The sequence below is a fragment of the Panthera tigris genome, chromosome A3, assembly GCF_018350195.1.
Source record: "Panthera tigris isolate Pti1 chromosome A3, P.tigris_Pti1_mat1.1, whole genome shotgun sequence".
NCBI classification, from domain to species: Eukaryota; Metazoa; Chordata; class Mammalia; order Carnivora; family Felidae; genus Panthera; species Panthera tigris.
This window is the reverse complement of record NC_056662.1, coordinates 81,126,876-81,150,591: the sequence shown is the minus strand read 5'-3', so window position 1 is coordinate 81,150,591 and position 23,716 is coordinate 81,126,876. Positions and strand designations below refer to the sequence as shown.

At 34.9% G+C, this 23,716-nt stretch overlaps 1 protein-coding gene across 7 annotated transcripts in view; it reads left to right on the top strand.

Moving 5' to 3' along the window:
* Positions 1-23,716, top strand: part of VPS54 (VPS54 subunit of GARP complex) — a 170,003-nt gene that overhangs the window by 59,843 nt on the left and 86,444 nt on the right. For all 7 annotated transcript variants that reach the window (XR_443970.3, XM_042981514.1, XM_042981511.1 and 4 more), the window contains 7 exons: positions 1,028-1,106; positions 3,043-3,077; positions 5,514-5,645; positions 8,966-9,351; positions 19,391-19,517; positions 20,407-20,514; positions 22,963-23,018. Coding sequence is in view for 6 of the 7 variants with exons in the window: in XM_042981514.1 (XP_042837448.1) it covers positions 1,028-1,106; positions 3,043-3,077; positions 5,514-5,645; positions 8,966-9,351; positions 19,391-19,517; positions 20,407-20,514; positions 22,963-23,018 (923 nt within the window). In the remaining variant the exon portion in view is untranslated. The remainder of the gene's footprint in view (positions 1-1,027; positions 1,107-3,042; positions 3,078-5,513; positions 5,646-8,965; positions 9,352-19,390; positions 19,518-20,406; positions 20,515-22,962; positions 23,019-23,716) is intronic.

Here is a 23,716-nt window from a genome sequence, read left to right as displayed (position 1 = left end):
ATATATGATAAAGGATCGCTATCCAAAATGTACAAATAACTCTTAAAACTCAACAATAAGAGACAACCCAACTGAAAAATGGGAAAAGGACTTGAATGAACATTTCTACAAATGACCAATAAGCATGTGAAAAGATAGTCAATATCACTAATAATCAAATTTAAATGATAAGTTTTATGTATATTTTGCCACAATAAAAAAAATGGGTGAAAGATCTGAACAGGCATCTCATAAAAGAATACATATAGATGTCAAATAAGCATATGAAAAGATGCTCATATGTCATTAGGGAATTGCAAATTAAAATAACAATGAGATGCCACTACACATCTATCAGAATTTGAAATTGAAATCTATGAGAACTGAAATCTATCAGAAATTGAAACACTGATAGCACCAAATGCTGGCAAGAATATAGACTAATAGGAACTCTTATTCGTTGTGGGTAGGACTACAAAATGGTATAGTCATGTTTGAAGACAATCCTGTAGTTTCTGCCACAGTTGCTATCAGAGCTCTGAACACTACCAGCTCAGTATTTTTTCCTTACCATACTCCACTTCCCTGTGGGTGTCTTCCACTATTTATGGTGTCTCTGAAAAGATAGAATTGTTAGTGATCATCTAATCTAAAGTCAGTGAGGTTTCTTTTCCTTTGAGTCAGAAAGGGTTAACTGATACCTATCTTTCTATCTTAGGTATATAGGTTTTCACATTTTCTTCCTTGTTTTAAAAAGTTATTCTCAATTGATTTCTGTTATGTAAATAAGGATCTTTCATTTGTACCCCCACTTCATTCCAAATTTATGGAGGTTTTACTATAATTATATAAAATGGGATGGGTATAAATAAGCATATAGGTGTTCATAGAGTTCATATTTGGTTTATTAAGCATACTTGTTTAAGTTCAAGAGGTTAGTGATTTCATATTAAAATTTGTACAACTAATTTGGTATATTCTTTTGTGAAATATTTTGATGCTTTCATATTGCTACATAGCATTTATTTTGTTATTTGTCTTTTTATAGAAAGAGAAGACTCATGAGAGATGCAAGAATATTTGTCCTCCTAAAGATACTTTTGACAGGACTCTCTTACATACTCATGGTATGAATATGTGCTATTTGTAGACAATATATAGATGAATATGTGGTATTTGTAGCACAGTGTAAATATCAACAAACAAAATCTTAATTTGGGGATCTTTTATTTCAGTGAAATTTTTATAGCCTGTGATCATAATCTTTTTCAAAAGTTTTTGAGAAAGAAAAATCATGGGTCTCATAGTGTTATCCTTCACTTCAACAAATATTTATTTAACATCTGGGTGCTTGGTACTTTGCTTGTTGCTTAATAATAGTTGAATAAGAAAGAACACTTGTCCTCAGGAAGCTGAAAGTCTCCTGAGTAAGGTTGCAATACTGTATATCAAGCAGTAAGTTCAGTGTGGTAAGATTGTATACAGCTCCTGATTTGTTAAGCCTTAGAAAACTTCCTAGAGTTGATGATTGCCTGTGTTTTAAAGTAGGTGTTAAGAAAGATTTATGTGGAGAAGAGGCCTTCTAGGAAGAGGGAACAGTAAAAGCAAAGCAGTAGAGTCAAGAGAGAACAGAGCATCTTCAAGAAACTACAAGAGTTGGGTATATTGGCTCTTCTGGGAGCAAGATATGAGGCTGAAGAAGTGGGCAGGGGAGTTGGCCCTAATATGAAGTGCCTTTTATGCCATGTTAAGGAATTTTTCTTTTCTAAAAGCAGTACAGAGCCACAAAATATCTTTAACCAGACATGATCAGATTTATGATTATACATTTCACTGTGAAAATAGTTGTAGAAGATAAATTTAAGGAAGATGGTAAAATTGGAGACAAAGAGATAGTAAAAGGCTATTGAAGTAATACAAGTGAGAAATCATGTGGCCCCAAAAGCAGTTAAAATGAAGATGGAAAGGAATTTAGGCATTTGAGAGATAAGTTAGAGATCAAAGCACAGGTTTTGGTCATCAGTTAGTTGTTGGTAATGATAGATCAGTTTGCACACTGAGAAGTTTCTTTGGATTTCGCAATTTAGGAGATCTTAAGGAGGACATTCAGACTTGAAGTGATAGTTACAGAAAACACAATACTATATGTTAAGGAGTGAGTACAAGAGAAAGAAATGGAGACTACCAATGTGGATATGACTTTAGGGTTTGAGATACAGGATATTGGCTATCTAGAACAGAGTGGAAGAATGTTTTGCATGGTCAACACTAGATGAGGCGGGAGAGGCATTTGCATAACCCTGAGAGTATGTGCTTTCTTAAATTTTGTACTGGAGGTCCTCCCTTGCCTCAGCCTACTCCAGGCCCTGGGTTTTAGCTTTATCTTTATTTGTTTGTTTTAATGGGAGAGAGCTGAGCATGTTTGTATGCAGACAGGAAGAGCTATTAGAAGGCAACAGGTTGAAGATACAGAAAGAGGCAGGGTAATTGAGGATGAAGCAAGCTCATGAAAGAGGCAGGAAGGCATGGAGTCCAACCCAGAAAGGTTACTTTTGAAAGGGTATGTCCTCTGAGATCTAGTTGGTGAGATGAAGGTAAAGTAGGTTCCTTTGCAGGTTTGTTGTTGATGCAAACTAAATGTCTAAGAAGAAAATTAATATGGTGTTAAAATCTTTGATCATAAGTTCTGGATGGGATGGTGGGTATTTTGAACAATAAAAACAGTATTCCTATATTAGTATTGAATTCATTTTTTAACTGTATGCCAAACTTAATTTCACCGAAACTTAATAAGATATCAACAAGCTTTCTGTGTCCATTTAAAAAAGACTTGAAATATATTTAGTTGTTTTATTGATACCATGCAATTGATTAAAATTATTCGAAACCTAGGATTTATTCAGTGTTTTGTCTACTACTAGGCATACAGGAAGTACCTGATAGATGTTTGTTGAGGGAATTTAAGTGGTTATATAGTGGCATAGTACAGAATCTAGTCAAAATGTATTTTATGGAATAAAGTGAAAACAAGTTTAAAAAATCATATTTTCCACTTTTTCATAGATAAATCCAGGACAGATCTGGAGCAAGTACCTAAGGTAACAAAGCTTTAATAAATGAGAATACTGCTTTTTAATATCTTTAATTTTTTATAATCTTAAATATCTTTAATTTTGCCTTATAAGAAGCTTTCATTTGACTTTCTCACACTTTAACCACTTTGCGTCTTCTGGGACTTTGTGCATCATTTTTCTTCTCTCTTGTACATCATCAGTTTCTTCTTTGTTGCTGAAACTTACAAATATAATTAAGTCTCTCCATTCTAAAAAAGAATTTTATTGATCTTACTGCCCCTTCACATTATTAGGAGATCTTTCCTTTGTGTGAAAAATTTTGTAGAGGTATGTAGTAGATGTCCTCCTGTTCCCCTAGGGGAAAGAGTCCATTGCATTAATCAGATTCTCCAAGAGGTCTGTGATAACTGCTCTCTAGGGTGAGAAGACAGAGAAAGACAAGACAGAAGCAAAAAGAAGAGGGCAGTCATTTCTACAGTTCTTTGATTCCTACAAAATAAAATTCAAACTCTGTCATTTAAGACCCTTAATTATTCATTTCCATCATAATCACTCTCTTAACTTTTGCTTACTAATCTTTACACATTCTTTATTTCAGCCAAACTTTTTTGCTGGCTCTGTGCTTTACTTGTACTGTTCCTTTAGCTGGAAGACTTTTCCCTCAACTCCTCATATCTGATCCTTTCTTTACATTCTCTTGCTGAAATGGCAACCTTATATAAATACATTTCTTTCCAACTGAAGATAATTGGCCCCTGTGCTAAATTTCCATAGCATTTTATGTAGACCTGTGCCTTCCTTTTTAAGGCATTTGTCACTTTTTATAAGATATTTATGTGTGTATTTTATCACATCTAGTGGACTGAAGATCCTTAAGATTAAGACCTATGTAATAATTTATCTTTGTTTCCCCTTTAGTGCCTAGCATAAGAGTTAGATTATCAGTAAATATTTATTGAATTAATAAGTACTTTAAAATATACTAAAGCGGGACTAGAAAATACACTCATGTCCCTAGTTAGATTTTCCCTATCCCTTTATACTAGTTTTTGGATATAGGTAAAATCAATCAGTAAAAATAAAATATAGAAATTAATTAGGTAAGTAGTTAAGTTAAACTGTGTTTCAAGCCTTATGCTAGGTAGTATAGATACAAAGATTAATTAGCTGTAAATCCAGGAGCATATGGCCTCCAGGGGGCAATACACATATTAAATAAATAATTTTTGTAAAGTATGAGATACATAAATATATGTGGTATATGTACTTGTGTTCAAAGATGGGGTAATGTGTTCAGAGATCGAGTAAGTAATCACACGGAGATAAATTTGTCCTTTTGTTTGGGTTGTATTCTCTAGGAAAATAGGAAAGAGCATTCTAGGCTGAAAGTGCATACAAAGATAACAGCACGAGGGTATGGAAGATAGTTGAGCATTACTACAATGTAACTTCTAAGTAGTGGGAGTGGCAAGACACAAATCACTGAGGGGGTTAAAAAAAAAAAAAAAAAAGGCTTTTGATGCCTTTCTAAAAAGTTTGGTCCTGAGGTCATGGGAATCCATTGAGAGATTAAAACAGAGAAATTAATTCAGTTATACTTGTATTTTAAAAGTATATCTGATGGGGTGCCTGGGTGGCTCAGTCGGTTAAGCATCCAACCTCTGCTCAGGTCATGGTCTAGTGGTTTGTGAGTTTGAGCCCTGTGTCAGGCTCTATGCTGACAGCGCAGAGCCTGCTTCAGATCCTCTCTCTTTCTTTCCCTCTCTCAAAAATATATAAACATTAAAAAGTATATCTGACATTAGTATAGGGGATAGATTGAGGAAGCATATCATTAAATAGCCATGTCTGTAATCCAGAGGTAATGAGGGGCTGCACTGATGAAATGCTATAGACTTAGAAGAGAGAGAGGATTCAAGTATTATTTAGAAAATATAGTGGGTAGGACTTAGTGCCCAGATGAATGCAGTATGTAAAGGAAAAAGAGTAGTCTTTTCATAAAATTGAATTTGTTTTGGTTTTAAAATTCAGTATATATCTAATCTACAAAGTAATTTTGAAAGCATTTTAAGCAGGAGAAAATAGAAATATAGAGAAATTGACATTTGGGATTTTTTTAAAAACTACTATCAATGGGGGAAATAATATAGAAATTTTTGGATAAAGAGGATGTCTCCCTTTGGTATAATCTTAGTGGGACTATATTAGTGAATTTGATCACATAATAATGGAATGATTATCTCCATTGGTAAAGACAAAAAACATTTTTCTGTCTTTTATGAGTATTTTAAACTTGATGAAACTATACATGTTTATACAGATTCTTGTGTAAATCAGCATATCACTTGCTTTTCTGTTTATGCTTGAGATCCAAGTTTATTATTAATGGTCTTATGTTTGAAGGGATAATGGATGTAAAAGAAATGTTTATCTAATCGAGGAAAATACATTTTTTAATAGATTTTTATGAAACCAGATTTTGCCTTGGACGATTCCTTAACTTTTAATTCAGTTTTACCATGGTCTCATTTTAATACTGCTGGTGGAAAAGGAAATCGTGATGCAGCTTCCTCAAAGTTGCTACAAGAAAAGGTAATTTCTTTTTTACTTTTCCCATGTAGAAAACTTTATTATAGTTAAGTAGTACCTTTTGTGTGGGTTCAGATTTAGTTATTTAGTAAGGGCTAATTTAATTTCATTTTTATTGTTACTGCCTTCAAATTTTAACTGATAAAAGTAAAAACATTTGATTCAATGGAAAACAAGTTGTACTGGTGAAAAAGGAAAAACTAATTGTTTGAGTGCTTCTTATCCAAAATAGCAGTTGCTAGAATTTAGGTTGGAAGGTTATATTAGACAACACAATTAATTGCTTTACATTTATCTCCAAAAATACATTGGCAAATTTTATATTCTTTATGATTTAAGGCATGGAAAATCAACTTTTGCAAAGGTGCTATTTTTCCTTATGTATACATAGTAAGGATGATTATTTTGAAGCAAAAGTATAGTTAAAAAATATAGTATTTTTAGCTTTGCAAAGCCTGATCTTTTACATATTAGTAGTCAGCAGTTTTTAAAAATTTTTACAGTGTTCTCTAAGGGAGAAATCAGCATCTTGAAAGTCATTTAAAATGTAGAATTTTAAACACATCTTAACTCCTATATCAAGAATCTTTTAAAACTTGAATAGGAAGTAAAGGTCTTTGATTCCTATTCTTTCTCAGCATTCAGTTTAGAGCATTTCTAAAACTGGTTCTTAAACTGAGAAGAAAGCATTTTGTTTCAGGTTAGTGACATCTCTTGGCAGTCTGGAAACTTGTCTCAGGACTACTATTCAATAAATGAGGTCCAGTAACTGAAGAGGAAACTAGTTTGGGGAGAAGAGGAGAAGACATGTAAGGAAAGAATCATGAGTATTCTTTTTCTTACAGTTGAAAATAAAAATGAAGTAATTTTTCCTTTGGCAACATTTTCACATATAAAGGTTTTCCTTGAGTAGGAACAAATTCATAAATCCAATGAAAAAGATGGGTTTATGGACACAGGCTCATTCTCAAGACTGCTTTTTTTCACATTCCAATATATGCCCTGCTAGACTAGTCACCTTAAAAAACAACAAAAGCTAATGAAAATCTCTTCCTAAATACTAATACTTCCTAAATACTTTTAGGAAGACTAAAAATTGTTCCCTTTATAGAATTTTAATAGGAAATGAATTATGAAAATATTATGCTGTTGAAAAGAATAGATCAAAGGAATATTGATAACTTGCAGAAATCTTTGAAATTCAAATGAAAGAATTTTCTCATGGTAAATGTATAAAGTGACTAAAGTAATGGAATTTTATTTTTTGGTAAGTTGCAGAATTAAGATCATTATATTTACATTTGGGCTTCATCTTATTCTACTCTTGTCTTAGAAAAGGAGTGGAAGAAAGGATCCCAAGAGAACGCTTTCAAACTCACTTTACGATTGACAAACAGCTGTTTATATCTTGCTATGTTTTAAGAGAGGGAATGCTACAACCAGGGTTAGATAATTTGTATTTTATTGTAATGCTACCCAAAGTGCTGGTTTGTGATAAAACCTAGTGGTTTGCACTAGAATGTAAATCATTGCAGTGCTTCCTTTATTAAGAAAGTCTTTCTATGAAAAAACAGTTCAGTAGACTTAGTGATATAGTTGATTTACTTTCCAGCAAAGTTCCTTATTTTATCATGGACCTCTTAAATAGTTCACAGACTGGCAGCAGCATATAAACCGAATTCTGAGTAGCACTCTCCTAAAGGAGTTACTCATTCTCCATTTACTATTCTGAAAATTGAGTCTACTTTAGCTTGCGATGTACCCAAGTACCTTTGTCCCCATATTGCTTTTTAGGTAAATAAGTGCACAGACGTGTTGAAGATGAAAAGAACAACAGTAAAAGGGTATAAACTCAAGAGATTTAAACTATGGAAAATTTTCTTGTTTGTAACCTATTATATATTATGATAGATTACTGAAGGAGCTTTGTTGAAGATATGTGTGATCTTGCATGGTTTTAAGGAAACAATCTTGGTGACCAAATAATCTCTTCTAATTTTATGAGTCCTACATGTTGAAAGCCCATTAACCTTTTAGCACTGTGAATTCTCGTGAGATGTTGAGAGAGAATGCCTAGAGCTTGAGCTATAGGTTGAAGAATCTAAAAGTTAAAAAGTGGGAGAGAAGTAGAAGATAATGTAGCCAAAAAAAGCATATGCAATTAGAAAGGAAGAAAAGACAACTCAAGTGTTAGAAGCCCATATTTGAAATTAGAAAGTATTTTTAAATATATGTTACTCTAGGAATTAATCTTGGTTGTGTTACAAATAAAATGTGAATCCATTTAAGGCATATTTTAAAAGGAAAATATATTGGCAATAAACTGAGTTTTACAAATTGATAAAAGAATAATCTTTTAAAATATTTTTAATGTTTATTTATTTCTGAGAGAGAGACAGAGCATGAGCGGGGGAGGAGCAGAGAGAGAGGGAGACACAGAATCCAAAGCAGGCTCCAGGCTCTGAGCTGTCAGCACAGAGCCAGATGCGGGGCTTGAACTTGTGAACTGTGAGATTATGACCTGAGCCGAAGTCGGACGCCCGACTGACTGAGCCACCCAAGTGCCCCAAGAATAATTTTTGAAATGTAAGATAAGCAGCCTTGAAAAAAATGTCCCAGTGAATTCTACTACTTTCCATAATTTGTGACTGGATCATGAATTCTTTAGTATTTTGCAGAAGTGTGGTATAATAGAAAGAGCTTCAGTTTTTGAGTCAGGCCTGGATTCAAATTTTAGTTTTGCCACTTACTAACCACATGACTTTATTCAAATTATTTAATGTCTCTGAGCCTCAGTTTCCTCATCTGTAAAAATAAGAATACAAATAATACTTGTACTCTAAGATTGTTAGAACTAGAAAATTATGTGTATAAAATACCAGTGCCCGGTATATAGAAGGAGGAGGTCAATAAACAGTAACTATAATAAGCTTTTAGTCAGATAAGTGATGTGTGATGGTGTGGGGGTTAAGGAGATCATTCTGTCTCAGATCTTAGAACTTCTAAAACTAGATAATGATCTCAGATGACTCTTACTTTCTAGAAAGTAGTTGGCATTTGGAGGGCAGTAATAGCAGGAGCAGAGGAAGAAGGTAAATCAGCTTCTACTCTTTTGTGTTAAATTTATTAATATTTGGGCTGTTACCTTTTGTCTCCCTTCTGTTCTGTTATGCTCAATATCAAGAATTCCATAATCAAATAGCTCACACAATGGGATTTAAAATACATATAGAAATCTTGTATCATTTTCAGAAAGTATGTGGATAGTCAAAGAAGGTATACTTACAATACTCTTATGATTTTTTTTTTTCTTCCCTCTTAAGCTGAGCCATTATCTGGATATTGTGGAAGTAAACATTGCTCACCAGATCTCTCTACGTTCAGAAGCATTTTTTCATGCTATGACCTCTCAACACGAATTGCAGGACTACCTCAAGAAAACTTCCCAGGCTGTAAAAATGCTTCGAGATAAAATTGCACAGATTGATAAAGTAATGTGTGAAGGATCACTACACATTTTAAGACTGGCACTTACCAGAAATAATTGTGTTAAAGTGTACAATAAACTCAAGTTAATGGCCACTGTACACCAAACTCAGCCTACAGTACAGGTGTTGTTATCCACTTCTGAATTTGTTGGAGCATTGGACTTAATAGCAACAACACAAGAGGTTCTACAGCAGGAACTTCAGGGCATTCACAGCTTCCGGTATGTCCTTTAAATAAGCTATTGGAAATAATGTTAGAAATTTAAAAATTTTAAAGCTGAAGAAGTGTGAATGTATTTAGTTACATGAATAGTTTTTCTTCTAGACTGATCTGTTTAGTAATGTTATCATTGTGCTGTTTTAGTCTTAGCAAATCATAAGGACTAATATTTACAGAAACATTTGGATGGAGAAACAAAATTAAATTTTCCGGTAGAGGATGCCAGTCAATGAAAGGCCAGTCATAGCTTTGAAAATAACATTTTGAAAATGTTAAAATAGTTTTGTGTCAAGGTAGTAGATCAAGGTGCAGAAGGAATACCAGTATATCTCAGAATAAGTTCATTTTATGGTCCCTGGCTGGCTCAGTTGGTGGACCATGTGGCTCTTGATCTGGGGGTTTAGCCCCACATTGGGTGTAGAAATTACTTAAAATCTTTGGTATGGTCCTGGGTGTTTGTGAGTTAAGATGGTGGAGTAGTAGAGGGACCCTATGCTTGCCTTGTCCCTCAAGCACAGCTAGATAAATACTATATCATTCTGAACACTCAAGGAATTGATCTGAAGACTGAGAGAACAAACTGCACATCTAGAGAGAAAAACAGGCACATCGTGGAAGGTAGGAGCTGTGGAGAGTTGACTTGGGGGAGAAAAGAACTGCAGGTGCTGTGGAGGGGAGGGAGCCCTGGTCACAGAGACAGTGAGAGAAAGCAGTGCACAGGGTTGCACAAGAAAGTCTTCCCCAAAACCCTTGACTGGGAGGAGGTGAGGGGCTGATTATTGTAAGTGCATACAAGCATGAAGCTCAAAATCTGAAGTTTTAGAATTCTGCACCATTGTTCAGGTCATGCCTGGCAGACTTAGGGGTGCTCCTGTGGGAAAGGAGGGCAGAGGCCCCGGAGTGGACAGAATGGTCTGAGGATCTCCTGGGTCTCACTAGGAGAAACAGTTCCCCTTCTTGGAGTGTATTTGGGAGAGGTGGTACTGCCTCTCAGGGGACAAAAGAGATGGCAGACACCATTGAGCCACCTCATTAATTAGCATTGCAGTAGAGGTACCTGCTGAAGGCAGCTAGCCAAGAAACCAGCTTTTGGCTGTGTTTTACCATGAATTCCAAGCCCCCTGCGTGGGCATGTGACTGCTTTTCTGGAACAAACTGGCACCAACTGTAGCGTGGCAAGACCCTTTTCCAGAGGATCAGCATAGATTTGTGCTGTGCTGGGTCCCTAAAATTTGGAGTTTTTGAAACCCAGCTGCATGCCTGAGATAAAACACAGGAGGTCTGTGCCACCAGACAGGCAGATGGCTTGGGCACCAGATGAAAGCAGAGTTCTGACAGAAGCCTGGGACATAAGAGAGGAGATTGTTTGCTCTTCTGTGAAGCCTTCTTGAACAGCAGCAGATGCGAACTCCCCTTTTTGGGGATGAGAGAGTGGGGTGACCCATTTCCCCCCCTGCCCATCGGCACAGAGAAACTTCAGTGAGCAACACACTGCCCCCAGTGGAGGCTGGAGCTGCTTACACCAGGCCCCACCCCACTGTGCCCTGTGGGTGCATTTTTACTATAGCAAGTTGGCCTGAGAACCAGCACAACAGGCTCCTTTCCCCAAAGACCAGCACAAATCCTCCACACGTATCAATTCTTCTGAACTTAATAGAGTGTGGCAAAGTTTCAGCTCTAGTGGAAATAGGATCAGGCTTATTTTAACAAGCAGACCAAAGCACACCTAGTTATATTGCCACACACTGGACAAGGTCCCAACACTCCCCAATGCAGGCAAGGAGAAACACTGCAAAGAACTGACCTGAGGGAAAGAGCAGCCAAAACACAGCTGCAGAGTGCACACTCTGAAATACTTTCTGACGTGCCAGGCCCTGAACAGTATAGGACCTCTTCTTAATACAGCCATTACACTCAGCAGGACATATAAGTCTTTCCTAACACATACACAAAAACAGTGGCCTAGTCAAAATGACAAGATGGAGGAATTTGCCCCAAAAGAAACAAGAGGTCATGGCCAGGGATTTACTCAAAACAAATATAAGTAATATGCCTGAATTAGAATTTAAAACAACAATCATAAGGATACTAGCTGAGCTTGAGAAAAACATAGAAGACATTAGAGAAGCCCTTACTGCAGAGATAAAAGAGCTAAAAACTAGTCAGGCTGAAATAAAAAATGCTATAACAAAGATGCAAAACAGACTGGATGTAATGAAGTAAGGATAGATGAAGCAGAGGAATGAATCTGATATAGAAGCTATGGAAAATAATGAAGCTGAAGAGAAGAAAGAAAAGTATTGGATCATGAATGTAGACTTAGGGAACTCAGCAACTCCATAAAGTATAATAACATTTGTATCATAGGAGTTCCAGAAGAAGACAGGGGAAAGGGGGCAGAAGGTTTATTTGAGCAAATTATAGCTTCCAACTTCCCTAATCTGGGGAAGGAGCCAGACATCCAAATCCAGGAGGTACAGGTAACTCCCATCAAATATAACAAAAGCCAGCCAACACCAAGACATCATAGTGAAATTTTTTAAATATAGAGGTAAGGAAAGAATGCTGAAAACAGCAAGGGAAAAGAAATCCCTAACCTACAAGAGAAGGCAAATCAGGTTTGCAGCAGATGTCTCCACAGAAACCTGCAGGCCAGAATGGAGTGGTAGGATATCATCAGCATGTGCAATGGGAAAAATCTGCAGCCAAGAATACTTTATCCAATAAGGTTGTCATTCAGAATAGAAGGGGAGATAAAGAGTTTCCCAGATAAACAAAACCTAAAGGAGTTTGTGAACACTAAATCAGCCCTTCAAGAAATGTTACAGGGGACCCTTTGAGTGGGAAAGAAAGATCAAAAGCAACAAAGAATAGAAAGGAATAGAGAAAATCTCCATAATCAGCAACTTTATTGGTAATACAATGGCACCAAATTTTTATCTATCAGTAATTACTCTGAATGTAAATGGACTAAGTGCTCCAATCAAAAGACATAGGATATCAGAATGGATTGAATAAATAAATAAAATAAATAAAGCCCATCTATATGCTGCTTAAAAGATTCATTTTGGTCCTAAAGACACGTGCAGATTGAAAGTGAGGGATGGAGAAACATTTATCATGCAAATGGATGTCAAAAGTAAGCTGGAGTAGCAATGCTTATATAAGATGAGCTAGATTTTAAACCAAAGACGAGATGAAGAAGATCACTGTATCATAATAAAGGAGTCTGTCCATCAAGAAGATCTAACAATCATAAATATTTATTCCCCCAACTTGGTAGCACCCAAATATATAAATCAATGAATAACGTAAAGAAACTCATTGATAACAATACAACAATAGTAAGGAACTTTAACACTCCACTTATAGCAATGGATAGATCATCTAAGCAGAGAATCAACGAGGAGACAAGGGCTTTGAGTGACACACTGAGCCAGAAGGACTTAACAGATATGTTCAGAACATTTCATCCTACAGCAGCAGAATACACATTCTTTTCGAGTGCCCGTGGAACATTCTCCCAAATAGATCACATACTGTGGTCACAAATCAGGCCTCCACAGAGTATGAAAAAACTGAGATCATACCATGCATATTTTCAGATCACAACACTATGAAACTTGAAGTCAACCACAAGAAGAAATTTGGAAAGACCACAAATACATGGTTAAAGAACCTCCTACTAAAGAATGAGTGGGTTAACCTGGAAATTAAACAAGAAATTAAAAAAAAAAATGCATGGAAGCAAATGAAAATGAAAACATGACAGTCCAAAACCTTTGGGATGCAGCAAATGTGGTCACAGGAGGGAAGTATATCGTAATACAGGCCTATCTCAAGAAGCAAGAAAAGTCTCAAATATACAACCTGAGCTTACACTTAGAAAAGGAACAGCAGGGGTGCCTGGGTGGCTCAGTCGGTTGAGCGGCCGACTTCAGCTCAGGTCATGATCTCGCGGTCTGTGGGTTCGAGCCCCGCGTCAGACTCTGTGCGGACAGCTGTGCTGACAGCTCAGAGCCTGGAGCCTGTTTCGGATTCTGTGTCTCCCTCTCTCTGACCCTCCTCCGTTCATGCTCTGTCTCTCTCTGTCTCAAAAATAAATAAACGTTAAAAAAAAAAATTAAAAAAAAAAAACCTGAAGCCTCAAAAGAAAAGGAACAGCAAATAAAGCCTAAAGCCAGCAGAAGGGGAATAATAAAGATTAGAGCAGAAATAAATGATATGGAAACATACAAACCAAAAAGGCACAGTAGAACAGATCAATGAAACTAAGAGCTGGTTCTTTGAAAGAATTAATAAAATTGATGAACCCCTAGCCAGACTTACCAAAAAGAAAAGAGTAAGAACTCAGATAAATAAAATCACGAATGAAAGAGGAGAGATCACAGCCAACACCAAAGAAATACAAACAACTATAAGAGGATATGATGAAAAATTATATGCCAACAAACTGGGCAATCTGGAAGAAATGGATAGATTCCTGGAAATATACAAACTACCAAAAGCGAAACAGGAAGAAGTAGAAAATTTGAACAGACCCATAACCAGCAATGAAATTGAATCAGTAATCAAAAATTTCCCAACAAACAGAAGTCCAGGGCCAGATGGCTTCACAGGGGAATTCTACCAAACATTTAAAAAAGAGTTAATACCTATTCGTCTCAAACTGTTCCAAAAACAAGAAATGGAAGGAAAACTTCCAAATTCATTGTATGAGGCCAACATTACCTTGATTCCCAGACCAGATAAAAACCCCCACTAAAAAGGAGAATTGGAGGCCACTGTCCCTGAGGAACATGGATGCAGAAATTCTCAACAAGACACTTGCAAATTGAATCCAACAGTACATTAAAAGAATCATTCACCACTATCAACTGGGATTCATTCCTGGGTTCAGTATTCACAAATCAATCAATATGATGCACCACATTAATAAAAGAAAGGATAAGAGCCATATGATCTTCTCAATAGATGGAGAAAAAGCACTTGACAAAATACAGCATCCATTCTTGATAAAAAATCTTCAACAAAGAAGGATAGAAGGAACGTACTTCATCATCATGAAGGCCAAAACGGAAGACATACATCTAATATCATCCTCGATAGGTAAAAATTGAGAGCTTTTCCTCTACAGTCGGGAACAAGACAGGGACGTCCAGGCTCAACATGATTATTTAACAGAGTACTGGAAGTCCTGGCCTGAGCAATCAGACAACAAAAAGAAATAAAATACATTCAAATTGTCAAGGAAGAAGTCAAACTTTCATTGTTCACAGACAACATGATACTCTATGTAGAAAATCGAAAAGACTCCACCAAAAAATTATTGGAACTGATACATGAATTCAGCTAAGTCATAGGATATAAAATCAACATGCAGAAATCTGTTGCATTTTTATACACCAGTAATGAAGCAGCAGAAAGAGAAATCGAGGAATCAATCCCATTTACAATTGCACCAAAAACCGTAAGATACCTAGGAATACAGAGGTAAAAAGATCTGCACTCTGAAAATTATAGAACACTTATGAAAGAAATTGAAGAGAACACAAAGAAATGGAAAAAACATTCCATGCTCATGTATTAGAAGAACAAATATTGTTAAAATGTCCTTATTACTCAAAGCAGTCTACACAATTAATGTAATCTCTATCAAAATACCACCAGTAGTTTTCATAGAGCTGGAACAAACAATCCAAAAATTTGGAACCAGAAAAGAGCTGGAATAGCCAAAGCAATCTTGAAAAAGCAAAGTAAAGCTGGAAGCATCACAATTCCAAACTTCAAGTTATATTACAAAGCTGTCATGATCAAGACAGTATGATACTAGCACAAAAACAGGCACAAGGATCAATAGAACAGAATAGAAAACTCAGTAATGGACCTACAACTATATGGTCAACTAATCTTTGACAAAGCAGGAAAGAATGGCCAATGGAAAAAAAGCCTCTTCAACAAATGGTGTTGGAGAAACTGGACAATAACATGTAAAAGAATGAAACTGGACCACTTTCTTATATCGTACACAAAATGAATTCAGAATAGATGAAGCACCTAGATGTGAGACAGGAAACCATCAAAATCCTAGAAGAGAACATATGCAGTAACCTCTCTGACTTCAGTTGTAGCAACTTCTTACTGGAATCATCTCCTGAGGCAAGGGACACAAAAGCAAAAATAAACGATAGGGACACATCAAAATAAAAGTCTGCACAGTAAAGGAAGCAATCAACAAAACTAAAAGGCAGCCTTTGGAATGGGAGAAGATATTTGTAAGTGACATATGTGATAAAAGGTTTGTATCCAAAATGTATAAAGAGTTATCAAACTCAACATCCCCCAAACAAATAATCCAGTGAAGACATGGGCGGAAGACATGAATAGACACTTTTCCAAAGAAGACATCCAGATGGCTAACAGACAAATGAAAAGATGCTCAATATCGCTTATCATCAGGAGAATACAAATCAAAACCACATTGAGATACCACCTCATTCCGGTCAGAGTGGCTAAAATTAACTCAGGAAACAACAGATGTTTGTGAAGATGTGGAGAAAGGGAAACCCTCTTGCACTGTTGGTGGGAATGCAGACTGGTACAGCCACTCTGGAAAACAGTATGGAGATTCCTCAAAAAGTTAAACATTGAACTATATTATGATTCAGCATCTCATGGGTTACCTATAATGATACTATGATTCTGTACTTCCTTATTCATTTTTTAATCAGAATGTTTCTGTAAAGTGATATTTCTCCGTAATTATTTGGTAAATCTGAAGGACAGCTCTTATAAGGAGAGGCAGAATAAATTCTAGATTCCTTTATTTTTTTCATTTAGCTGTTTTAAAAGTAACAAATTGAAAATCTTGTATCTTCCAAAGTTAACTGATGATTTAAAAATATTTTTGTAAGCATGTGGATTTGTATATATTTAAGATTTTTGCTGTTTTTATTCTTGTCAGTGTTCATAATGTTCTGTCTTTTGTAGAAATCTCCTCAGGTTCATTCTTGTGGCCTTTTACATAATTCCATGAGCTTTTGCTTAATAGTTTTCTTACTTTGTGTTATGATTAGATGTTCATATCATACATTTTTTCCCCCAGACTTATAACCCACTATATTTCTAGGGAGCACTAGTTTATTTTAGTAGGAAATGGTATTGAGAAATTATGCTCTGGATACCAGAGATATTCCTTGCTACTGGATTGGTCATTATCTCTAGACCTTTGTAGTGGACAGAGCTAGAAAATAGATTTTTCTTTTTAAAGAAAAAGTAGGAGTTCATATTGATAGTCCTAATTTAAATTCAGGACCATAAAGATTTTACTTTTTTAATCTTATATATGTAAGTCCTTTAAAACAGGCTGAAGGTGAAAACTGTGGCTCTCGATGACACTAACATAATTACTCATTTATTTCATCCCACAGTATACATAGAATGCTCTCAGAACTAACAGTATTATTACTACAAACATGGAGGATTTCTTTCTCTTCTTTAAGCTATATCTTGGTGGGATGAATAGGTACATTACGTTTTAAAGTCACTTGAAATAATTCTTTGTGTACATTTGCTGCTAACTTGATGTGTATTTAAATTCATTTGTTTCATTGCTTTTGATATTTAAGGATTGAATTTATTAAATGTAATCTTGTACTATAACTATGTTAAGTAGTTATGTGGTTCTGAGTCAAATCTCTGAAACAAATGATATTCAGAAAAATTTAATTTCTATCTTGTTCCTTCCTTCCTTCCTTCCTACCTACCCTATAAGTCACCCTTTTAAAATGTTTTAGTTTGTATTTATCCATCATGCATCCAGCCATCTCTGTCTTTGTTCTTCATCTTAGATAAGCATTAGTAAATTGTATATACTTTTCTCCACCTTGCTGTTTTAACCTTACAGTATACCCTGGAGATCACTCTACAGTGTGTATTCTCAATGGGAGGCTATCACCTTAAGGGGGCAAAAGTTGTTCTTGAGGTGAAAGAAAAACTTGGATATTATAATGACTTGTGACCCTCCAGGGGGCCAAGGTATATAAACAGATATACAGTATATATGTGATATTAGTGTGTGGGGGTTGGTGGTGGTGATTAGGAATTAAAAGGTCTAAAAGGACTTCTTGGGACAATACTGAAAAAAAGAAGACTGAGAAACTGTAGCAGTATATAGTATATTACTTGGTATTCCTCAATTATTTTAAAAGTGTATAGTGTCTATTACGATATAGTCAACTAGCCCTCTGTTTTTCAGCATTTGAGTAGTTTGTATTCCTTTGCAGTTATGAACAGTGCTGCAATGAATGTATATGTTCTTTTGTATTTTTAAGAGTGTATCTTTGAGACAGATACTGAGAAGTGAGATTCCCAGGTCAAAGGTTAATTGCCTATGTAATTTGCTAGACATTGCCAAACTTCCTTATGGCAGTGTTTTAGTTTGTACTAGTGAATATGTTCTAAGTTAGCTTATTGTGAGACACTGGTGTCATTTATGAGAATCTTACTATCTTCTAATTGGCTCTGAGAAATATAATTTTCATATTACAGAATGCAAATATATACATTATTTCACCATTGGATTTTTTTCAAAATTATCACTACCCTGCTTACCATATGTTGTTTAGATGAGAAAAATGGATCTATCTAAAAGGTCACATAGTTTATTTTATTTAACATTTTTTTAATGTTTATTTTTGAGAGAGAGAGAAAGACAGAGCACATATGGGGGAGGGGCAGAGAGAGAGGGAGACACAGAATCCGAAGCAGGCTCCAGGCTCTGAGCTGTCAGCACAGAGCCCTACATGGGGCTAGAACTCAGGAACCATGAGATGATAACCTGAGCCATAGTTGGATGCTTAGCCACCTGAACCACCCAGGCGCCCCAAAGGTCACATAGTTTAAACTAGTTTTTAAAAAATGTGCTGTATCTGGTCTTAATAAAGATAGTTGCTGACATTAGTTTTTCAAGTAAATGGTGAGTATATGTATTTTTAAATGTTTGTTTTTTATTCAATAACAAATGTCTAAATTTAAGGTAAATTTTAAATTTAGACATTTAAATATACATATTTTGAAATTATACAAAAAATAGAGCTTAAATTTTTTTATATAATATATAAACATTTCTCGTTGGCCCATTTCACTTAATTTTTGAAATACTTTGGCCAACTACATCACCTAGTTTTCTTTAATCCATTGTTTTTGTGAAGCTTTTAGTTTGTATAGTAAAGATCTCTTTGTATGTGAAGGTAGTGATCCTTAGTTCCCTGGTGAGCAGACTGCATGCATCAATCTTGTCATTTGGTTACTGCATGCTTTCTTTAGGGCATTGGTTCCAAATCCTGTTTGCAGTATTTGCCTTCACCATCCCCACAACTGCTCATCTGATTAGAGTCCTTCTCGCTCTAATCCTATGTAGGATCTATAAATATTAGAGGTAGATTAAAAAGGAACATTATTTTTTATGAGAAAAAGTTCCATGGATATACTGTTTCTTAGTAGTTTTGTTTTTTCAGTTTTGTGTTCTAATGACTTTCAGTATAATGACCTGGGGGAGATTGCACAGTAACTCAGACTATTCATAACAGAGATTGAATTGAGTCAGTCTGTCCATGTGATCCGTTAGGTATTTATATCTCCCTGACAGGGCTGTAGTAGGCACTTGTATTTGTATTTGTGGAATAAATGAATGGCTGGGGAGCTACTGGCATTGCCATGCAGTAAATGGTTAATTAGGAAAGGACTTAGAATAGCTGAATATTTTGTCTGTGAAAAGCGGACAAAAAAAGCAGTCATGAAATTTCTAGAACTGTGTCCTACAACACATTTAAGTGTTTGGAGGTTAAACATGTAAGAAGAAAAGAATATGGGAGATGATGTGAAACTGTTGCAGTTATTTTTGTTAAAGGATTCCATTTTACATTACATTGTTGCACAAAATACTGCTGCTAGAAAAGTTTTGCCTACTAGTTTCCTTGACTGTGGAGCGAATTTGGGTTTTTAAAGAATATATGTCACATTTTCCTCTTCCTTTGTAGGCATTTGGGATCACAACTTTGTGAATTGGAAAAACTGATAGATAAAATGATGATTGCAGAGTTTTCTACTTATTCTCATAGTGACTTAAACAGACCACTGGATGATGACTGTCAAATTTTAGAAGAGGTACGTGTCTTAAACTGTGGATGAAATTGGTGTCATTGCTTAGTGTTAATTCCTAATAGTATTAGTTTAGAACACATTCTTCTCAGATTATAATGAGCAGAAAAAAATTTCAAGCTCAGTCAGTCCTCTGTGAAGTCCTTCCCTAACTATGTGATTTTAGCAAACACCGTAATTGTTCATTATCCTATGAAGTTAGAGAATAAAGTAACTTTATAGCTTAATTAGAAATTGGATTTAAAATGAGGTCTTATATATATCTTATAAACCAAGCTTAAAATATAGATGTAGGATGAATTAACATATATCCATGTGTATGCATGTACTGGAGTATGTTTGTTATAAAAGTGATCATTATTATATAGTAACTTATCAGTCATTAACAGTCACTGAACCCCTGTTATGAACATGTTTTATGCATATGCTTATACATAAGATCCAGGCTTCACTTATCTGCTGACTTTTCAATGCTGATTACCACCAAGAACTAGGAAAGGATCCAGAAGCCCTGATAGCAGCCTAAGTAAAGAGATTTTTGTATGTGTTAGCAGTTAATTCCCCACAAATAGTCCAGGTCATCAGGATTTGAGAAGGATACTTTCTACCTACTTGTTAAAACTATGCTAAAATGTACTCATATTGTTTTGTCCCCAAGACAGCTTCATTTGATCCACTATAGTGCATTAGGATTTATCTGTTTTTAAAACTATGACTCCAATAATCTGATGACAAGATTGCTGTAGAAGGGGTTTTTGGGGGCTTCTAGAAAATACCACGTGCAGGATAGAGATCTGAGGATCAGATAATGAAACGCTTGATGTTGAATATTTCTACTTCTGAGTGACATTATTCTGTATTTAAATTGTAAAATTCCATACTTTTATTTTAATAGGAAAGACTTGTATCTCTTGTATTTGGACTTTTAAAACAAAGAAAACTTAATTTTTTAGAAATCTATAGTGAAGAAATGATTATTACAGCAAAGAATATCATTAAACAGGTAAATATACATTTTTATTTGATATATTTTGGTCTAGAATCTTTTTTTAAAATTTTTTTAATGTTTATTTTTCGAGAGTGAGAAAGCATGAGTAGGGGAGGGGCAGAGAGCAAAGGAGACAGAATCCGAAGCAGGCTCCACACTGTCAGTGCAGAGCCCTATGTGGGGCTTGAACTCATGAATTGCAAGACCATGAAGTCAAGAGTCGATGCTTAACTGACTGAGCCACCCAGGTGCCCCTAGAATCTTTTTATCAAATTTATTTTTACATGATCTAGTAATAATATATATGCAGTATAATAGTAACATTTTCTCATTTATTTAAAAACTTAGAATATAGAAAAATAGAAGAAAAAATAGACCTACTAGCCAAAAGATTATCACTTTAAGAATATTTCTAAGTGTAGGGGGATCTGGGTCGCTCAGTCGGTTGAACATCTGACTCTTGATTTCGGCTCATGTCGTGTGATCCCAGGACATTGAGATCAAGCCCCAGGGTCATGGAATCAAGCCCCACATTGGGATCTGTGCTGAGTGTGGAACATGCTTAAGATTTTCTCTGTCTCCCTCTGCTCCTCCCCTCAGCTTGTGTGTGTGTGTGTGTGTGTGTGTGTGTGTGTGTGTGTGTTCTCTCTCTCTCTTAAAAAAAAATGTATTTTTAAGTGTAATTCTAAGTGTAAATTGTTACTGATGTTTTTCATTGTTGCTATCATACTGTATATATGATTGTGAATTGTACATACATTTCAGAATCATAACATAAGCATTTTCTCTTATAAGCCTTCAGACACATCATTTTTGATGGTTGTATAAAATCCTATCCACATTTTATTAGTTATGCCTTTCCTCTGTGTTGAATATTTACATTTTTTCAGTTCGGTACTGTAGAACACTGTGACACACATATTTGGTGTAAAGTTTTGTTGGGTTTTTCCATAGTTAAGACTATTTTCTTATAGCTGATTTCTAGATGTGGAATTATTGGTCAGAGAGTGAAAAGTATTTTTAAAGCTATTTGATAGAGTTGAATTGCTTTCTAAAAAGATTTTACCAAATACATTCTCACCTGCAGTAAGTAAATGTTTATTTCCTCTTATCCTTATCTTTAAGAAATTATTATTGTAAACTAAAACCTTTTTCAGTCTCATCTTTGTTTTGCTGTTTTACTCTGATAAATATCATTAAACATTAAACTTCAGTTTTTCTAAATATGAGAAACAATAATTTTAAATATACTTATTAGGCTTAATGATCGTCATCAGGTTGAATGTACATTTCTGAGTTTTTAATGTTTAAATAAAACAAGCAAAAAAAGATTAGTAATCATACCACCTTTTTTACTTTTTTTGAATACTAAAACACTATATTTTAAAATTGTTATGACCACTTTCAAAAATTGTTGGCAATAGCTACTAGCACTAAATGTACACATATATTGTAACTCAGCAATTCTACTGCCAGGTATTTATCAGCAGAAATGCATACATAAATTTACCAAGACAGCATAATATTTCATGGCAGCACTATTTGTAATAAAAACTGGAAAAACCCAAAGTTTTCTTTTTTTTTCTTTGAAAAACCCAAATTCTGTCATCAGTAAAAAAAAAAAAAAAAATGATCGAGTTGTGGTATATTTGTATGAATACTGTACAGCAATGAGAATGAATAAATCACATGGAACAAATGGATGAATATCACATATATAATGTGGAGCCAAATAAACCAGACACAAAGGAGTCACAAAGGAGACACACTTTTGTAATTAATCTATGATATTAGAATTAATCTGTGGTATTAAAAATCAAGATAGTATCTTTTCCGAGAAAGTAGTGACTAGAAGGGAAGCAAGAGAGGTGCTTACTGGCAGTGTTTAATTTCATGATCTGAGTTTTCATTACACAAGTGTACTCCATTTGTAAAAATAGATTTGAACATAATTTGCGTAATTTTATGTATGTATGTGATACTTCTAAACAAATTTTATGAAACTGCTGTGTTGTAATTCCCAGGATTCTCCTGAAGTCTAAGCATTTTTTTTAACTTAATCTGTTACATATATTGCAAGAAAACATAACCTCCAAAATGAACTTTTTTTTGGAATTTTAATATGGGGCTTATACCTTATTCCTAAGAATTATGGTTCTGGGTGTTGTTCTGTTTGTTTGGTGTGTGGTTTTGAATAGTTTTAAATAGTAGGGGATTTTAGTTAATATAACAGTTCAAGCATATCCTGGAATAATTATTTAATAGGGTAAGGATATAATGCTACAGTGTTTTATACACCTTGATGTGTGTATAAAAGGCATAAGAGACGTCTGGTAAAATGATCGTAGTCATTGAGGTCATTTTTTTTTTTTTTCCGTGGAAGCCATTTTTAATATGTAAATGAACCACGAAGTACTTAGAATTCTAAAGATGTTAACTGAATTTTTTTCTTAAAATTTGCAGTGTGTGATTAATAAAGTTTCACAAATAGAAGAAATTGACACAGATGTTATTGTGAAGTAAGTATAAATATTACGTTGGGAGTTATCAGTTAGGGAAAAGATGACACATTAGAATAATCTGAGGAGGATTTAATTAAGGAATTATTTACTAAGGTATGGGCAGAGTGTAGAAAAATCACAAGTGACAGTGCAGTACCTTTAAGGGCCAAGAGAAGAGAACAGTAGGATTCAGGAGAAGGCCACTTAGTAGTAGGGAAAAAAAAGGCCTGTAGTAGTTGAAGTGATCTGCAGTGCTGGAGGCAGTCTTCCTGAGACAACCTCTCAGGGAGGGAGGTGGAGCTATCAGTTCCTTTCTTCCTTCCAGTGTTTTGTAAGGGCTCCTCCTTGGCCACGCCCAGCAGGTCAGCCTCCCAGGGCAAGAGGCTACAACGTAGGTATGGAGGAGAGACATTGAAGATGGTCCATTTCAGAGGAATCACAGTGTTATGTTTAAATTATTTAGCTATCTGATTAAAACCCAGCTTCTAATTGACTTTGAGGAATTTGAGTACATGATTTTGAATTGCCTCATGTCTGTAATTTTTTGTTTTCGCCCTTTAAATTCCTATTTTTTTTCATTTTGAGATTTATTTGAGATTAGTGATAAATATTTTATAATGAATTTCTAATTCATATAGATATCTAAACTCTATTTATTTATTTATTTTTTTAATTTTTTTTCCAACGTTTTTTTATTTATTTTTGGGACAGAGAGA